The following is a 6,710-nucleotide window of genomic DNA, read 5'->3' as shown; positions in this document are numbered from 1 at the left end:
TGAAATATTATTATATGATTTAATGTTCTGCTAGACATTTATACCTGTCATTTCGTGAAACACTTAGCAGTATCGGTACTCTTCCTTACCTGTCTGACAAATAACCTTATTTATGGTTTTACTGAGGATTAAGTAGGTCAAACCTTTCTGAGAAGAAACATAACTTTTAGGAGTTTTGAATAACGGTTACTTTTACTTTATGGCACTATTTCACCCTCGGAATCGTTTATTTAAGTTTGACTGTATAAGAATGGCCGTGTTATGATATTCGAAAACACAATCGGTGTCTGTTATTCGTAAACATAATTTCCATTAAAAAAGGCGAGGGGTTGGTGTGGGAATAGGGAACTCCTCAAACTGGTCTGAATTCTTTGACATGTTAACGTAACTTCGGAGGGTTGAAAATCATCTCTGTCTCTCTTTTTTTTTTTTTTTTTTTTTTTTTTTTTAATATTCTGACAAGTTCCCAATAACTACAATCCGAATAGAACAACCTAAGATGGATTATTTCTTATGTGAAGGATTTTTAAATTAAACATCTTCAGTATACAGAGAAAGTAATGCACATTTGTCTGCATGTCCTGCAAAAGTCCTGTGAAAAATTTAACAAATTTTAGTATCATCTGTTACCTTCTTAATTTATTTTTATTATGTTTCTTTTTTTCCCACTATATTATGATTGCTATCTCGTGAAATTTAGGACGAAACGTCGGCAAAAGTAAAATTATTTCAATTATTAGCCTTTATTGTTACTTCACTGATCGCACACATGGTCAACAATAAAAAATTTAACTAATCTCTAATTCTTGATCATTCATACACTCAATTCGTTTAAATTTGTTTAATTAATTAATTTCTATAATAAAGTCTAAAATTTTAATTTGACCAAATAATCGATCATTTTGGATTCTTTCTCTTTCTTTCAACTTTTATTGTTTATTACTTTTTCCCTTTTGGTATGAAAGTTTTTATTTCTCAAGTACTCAACATTAATTTAAAAAAATATGATAATTCAAGCGAAAGTTTGAAATTGATTTAAACTTAAATCACTGTAATGTGCCTAAGGTAATTTAGAAATATAATTGCTTTGGAGTCATATGAATTGAAATATTGCAGCAATATCAATTTAACGACCGTCAATAATAGAATATTTTTTTTTTACTATTAAAATATGTTAAATCCTTTAAAATAAATATAATATTAGACTTCAAATAATTAATGAAAATACATAAACATATTATAGATAATTGGATTTTCTCCATTTATATTGTGATTATTCTGAATATAAAAGATGTTAATACAATCGTGAATAATTTAAATCAATTAAATTAGATTTTACTACTTATAATTTAGTAATTTGTAGATGGACTAGGTAGTGGGCAGTTTGTCCGAAATATTGTCCAAATTATATAAATAAAAGTCAGCGAGAAAAACAGGTTTTTCCCCTTGAAAATATATAAATTATATATGCTTTATTTTTACTTTCAATATTTATAATTATAAATTTTTTTTATTATTATAATAAATGATAAGTTGTTGAGGGAAAAGAAAAATAGTTTTAGTGAAACGTGAGAATTAATGATTTAAAATATGTATTAATTAATTGTTTGAGAGTGGTTTATATTAATAATAACACCAACTTTAGTGATTCAAATTTCTCTCAACTTATTATTTTAAAAACTTCCAACGTTTCGGCGCTTGGGCCATTTTCAAGCAGACGACCTAAAAATTGTTTTCATATTATTACTATATCACTTCGCATAATAAGAAAGGTAGTTTTTATTGTTAGTATTATTGATGTGGTTAATAGTAAGCGAAAAACAATTTTTGAAGAATATTTTCGTATTGAGATTTGTAAGTAAATAGTCATTCTATAACATGTAAGTGAAACTGTTATGATATTATTTAATATTTTTAGTGTTTTATTATTTAATATTTTTTTAAGTTTTTGAACATATATGGAACAGGGCAATTAGTCTGCAAAACAAAGACAACAAATGAATTGTGACAATTAAATGATTGAGGTATGTTCAAAAATATTGGTATCATGTGAGGTGAGTGTAATATATACAAATAATGTGGAAATATAGTAATAACGAGAAAGCAGTTTTTAGGTTGTCTCCTTGAAAATGACCTAAGGGTCGAAACGTTGGAAGTTTTTAAAATAAAAAGTTAACAGAAATTGATATCTTTGAAGTTAGTGTTATTATTAATAATTAATTTTTTTTTTCTAAAAACATTTTTATTTCAAAGGCCCATGTCGAAGTGGCGCTTATGGTGATTTCTGAGAGAATTGTATTTCAATTATGATTTAATGTCTTATTTTTTTAAACATCAAATAATCATTTTATGATTTTAACTAGCCATATCAAATTAGAAAACCATCTTAAAATGAAAATTTTATTATTATATTTTTTCAAATCTTTAAAAATTTATTTGATATATATATGTATATTTATAAGAAATTTATATTAAATAATGACTTATTGTTATGTTTAATACATGAAGAAGATTGTCGGGGGGGGGGAGGGGAGGTACGGCCAACAACAAAACTATTTATTTTAATTTTTTGTTTATTTGCTGAACATCTTTTCCACATATTAATTTACGATCAACTACTAACAGCTCCTCGTCTTGTTATGTTTAATATTTTTAATCATATAATTTCGTTGATTAAAAAAAATATAATACTTGAATATTTAATATTCGCGAGGATACTTCTTTATTGAAATTTAATTAGCATGATTGACAAAAATACAAATTAATTTAAAATGGGTTAGTATTTAGTGTTCTGAAACATTTATCAAATTTACTTATTGTATTTTTTTATAAAGTAATAGATTTTAATAAACAATATATATATATATAGTATATTACGGAACATAGAGAACTTTTGTTATGCTTAAATGTTGTGGAACAATAATAAGCACGTGTTTAACATAACTTTGGAGAGTCGGAAATCATCTCTGGTCTCTATTTTTGTACTGTTTTTTTTCTTTATATTCTGTCAAATTATTTTTTCATTACATCGAAGTGGTGTTTATGAAAATTTCGAAGAGAATTTTATTTAAATTGTGATATCCCATTTAATTTTTTCAATGTTCATTTTTCAAAAAAAAAAATATATATAAAACAATCCTAAATTTTTTTTATTTTATTACTTTTTTTTACTATAACTTCTTACTATATATTATAATAATTATCCAATAATAAGTCTTGCAATATTTAGACAACGGGAAAGATACCTAATTAAATTGAATAAACCACAGACAGGTTTCAAATAATTTAAAAAAAATTAATGTTTCAAAATTCAATTTCTTAATTAATATTCAAATTCTATAGTTAATAATATGTCGTTATTCACTATAAAACAAGTAATTTACGATTGACTTTCAAGTAAATATTATTATTAATTTTTTTTTTCAATTATTATTTGTTTACTGTGTTTGTAATTACTCTATTCAAGTTATTTAAAATTAAATATATTTAACGTGAAAATTTATTAATTAGTTACTTATACGTCAGAATACTTAATTACTTAAAAGTATATAACGTTATTTGTATACGTTCACTGACTACTTGTAATAAATATTGTTTGTAGTAAAAAATTAAATATTTGAACACAATTTATTTGATATATACGAATATTTTTTCATAATAAATTTCTATTAATTTTAAATGAAAAATGCATATTCCTATGATTTTTTTATTTTAATGTTTTATACATAATTTTGTAGATTTAAAAAAAAAATTTTATTCATGTTTAATCAATATATCAATTGGAATGACTGAATGGAATAATTTATTAATGTTTATTATAGAAAAAATCACAGCATAATTATGAACAAATTTTAATACGTTTTTAAGCCAACGAGAGGTTCAAATAAGTTTAACTTTAAAACGAATGCAAAATTATCAAATATAAAATGAGTTAATGTTAATAACAATTCGCAATTCGTTTCGAAAACATTTTCGAACTTTTCATCACATATTAACAATAGTTAATATTCGCTTAATTATTAGTTATTATTATATGTCTTTCGAAATTGAAATAGCGTTAATGAAATTAATTAAAATTAAGTTATTTATGTAGTTCAAAATTAAGATGAGCAAAAAGAAGTTGTAAGACAATAAAAAATAGCAGAATATTACCAGTCCAACTTAACTTCACATTTTCAGATCTGTCTTCTGTCCTCACTTGAAATCAACAAATAATTGAACGAAATAAATAAATTTTGTTACCAATATTAGTGTTACGAGTTATGAATTTTAGGTTGCGAACTATCAAGATAGGTCTTGTTTCTTATGAAGGGATGTCACGTCACGGGTTTTGAATGTAGTTCATAAGTTTAATAATGGAAGGTTTCAATTACTCGAAAGGATATACGATAAACAATAAATAATGACAGTAATACAAGTTAACAAGGGCGCGGAAAGGTGCCCAGACTATAATTTCAATCTATTCCCAGTTATTTTTTTGTGTTGTTGGAGCTCTCTGTTCTGGTGGTAAACATCAGCAGCTGGTGGGGGTCGTGGCGAGCCACTGTTTGTACTAAGAGAGTGCTTTGTTTCCCCCCACTCCGCCTCCAAGAGGAGGGGCGAACGTTCTCATTGGTCGACTAGGCCACGCCCACTGGGTATATATACCGGCCCTCCCCACCTCGTCCGCCAGTCGACTGAGTTACTTCGTTCACTGAAGTGTTTAGTGCAGTTTAATGTTGTGTACGAGAGAAGATAACATGTTAAAGATGGAGGCGGTCGCCGTTCCAGCGCGTTCAGCCGCTCTACCACTCAAGTCCTCCTTTAGTATACGCAGCATCCTTCCGGAAGAGAGCAGCCCAGAGCCCACATACTCCGATACCGATTCTGATTTGGATGTTACCGGAGGTGCCACTCCACCGCCGCTCGACTGCTCTACCAAGAGGGAAGATACTAAATCTGACGAGACGAAAAAAAATGAGAAACCACCATACAGTTACAACGCCCTGATTATGATGGCAATCAGGCAAAGCCCGGATAAAAGGTTAACTCTCAACGGCATCTACGAATACATAATGAAGAACTTCCCTTATTATCGGGACAATAAGCAGGGATGGCAGAATTCGATAAGGCATAATCTAAGCTTGAATAAGTGCTTCGTTAAAGTCCCCAGGCATTATGACGACCCCGGCAAAGGAAACTATTGGATGCTAGACCCGAGTTCAGAGGACGTGTTCATCGGCGGCACTACTGGGAAGTTGAGGAGGCGAACCACTGCAGCATCGAGGAACAGGTTAGCCGCCTTCAAGAGGAGTATGGTTCTGGGTGGACTCTACCCCCCAGCATGGATGAACCCGTTATATTACTACCGGTATCCGAACTACCCACAACAACCCGTGGTCGCCAAACCTCCAGTCGTCCACGGTTTCAGCGTAGAGCGACTTCTTTCAGATGCGAGGCCTCCGGTTTACGTGCCGCCCTGCTACGAGATATACCGCCCGCAGCTCCACAGCCCCGAGCCAAGACCAATCTTCAAACCAGTTACTGTGATCGCCCGACAGCCTACCTTAAGCTAGTGTGAGTAGCCAAATGTGTCTGATTGTGATCTCTAGACTGTTCGTCAATAATATATATATATTTTTATTTTTTTTTTTTAAAGAGTTACCATTAGCGTTTTATTGTTATATGTATTATATGATGTGTTATCAAAGTGTAAATACGAAAATATTTGTAAAAAGTTGTATTTATGTAAAACCTTACGGCAGGGTATATGTAAAATCTTAAATGCAAACACGCGATGGTGTTTATATATAAATATATATATATGTAAGAAATATGATAGTTAAAATATTATTTATATTTTGTACATACGTTGTATAGAATATTTCGCTCAAATAAATGAAGAGCACATTTTTTTTTATAAAAAATATGATTTTTTTATTATTCTGATCACCCTATCCCAAAATATATATTTAGAGAAAATTTTTAAGTGCAATATTTGCAATTTGCAATATCAAATTACAATATTTATCTATTGGATGCATTTGCAGTGTGAAATTTAAAGAAATTTTTCTTTCATGGTAGTATTGGTTTATATTTAACATGAAAATGGTTGATATTTAAAAGATTTTTAAAACATTTGAACATAAATCAGCTAATTTTACATTTATCTACTGCTTTACTATTTCACTTATGTGAAGTTATATGGAACATTACATTTTAAATACAAAATTGGCTAGAGTGTATTAAAAAATACTTAATAAAGAAATAATAAAATTTGTTAAAAAAGTAGATAATTTCTCAGTACATTTAATAGAATTTAATTTTTCAAAGATAATATTGCTTTCATGATGGTATTTGTATTTACAAGTATGATGGTAGTTGGCATTTAAAAAAAATATTATAGTATATATTTCCACTATACAATATTTCTATAGTATACAGGTTATAGTCTATATAGAATATACCAAATACAGGAACATTCAAAAATTTAAAAAGAAAAGAAAAAATAGATTCAGAACAATGATAAACCGATAACAATGATAATATTGAAGTTTCAATACACGGCAGTGTCTAGATATTTATGATTTAATATAAACAATAATTTTAACAAGTAGAAAGTGAACGTTTAAACGTTATACACTTTTAAGTATACTGACAAATAAGTAACTAATTAATAAATTTTCACTATAAATATATTTAATGTTAAATAACTTGAATAGTGTAATTAA

The 6,710-nt window shown here is 28.3% G+C and overlaps 1 protein-coding gene across 1 annotated transcript; it reads left to right on the top strand.

The window, feature by feature from the left end:
* The first annotated feature begins 4,679 nt into the window (after positions 1–4,679).
* LOC106679440 (fork head domain transcription factor slp2) lies at positions 4,680–5,897 on the top strand. The gene has a single exon (XM_014418619.3). The coding sequence runs from the start codon at positions 4,716–4,718 to the stop codon at positions 5,553–5,555; it is 840 nt and encodes a 279-aa protein (XP_014274105.1). The 5' UTR covers positions 4,680–4,715; the 3' UTR covers positions 5,556–5,897.
* The last annotated feature ends 813 nt before the right edge of the window (positions 5,898–6,710 follow it).

This window comes from Halyomorpha halys, unplaced genomic scaffold, assembly GCF_000696795.3.
Source record: "Halyomorpha halys isolate HHAL.00 unplaced genomic scaffold, Hhal_1.1 Scaffold13.1, whole genome shotgun sequence".
NCBI lineage: Eukaryota > Metazoa > Arthropoda > Insecta > Hemiptera > Pentatomidae > Halyomorpha > Halyomorpha halys.
This window is presented reverse-complemented; position numbering and strand designations above follow the sequence as displayed.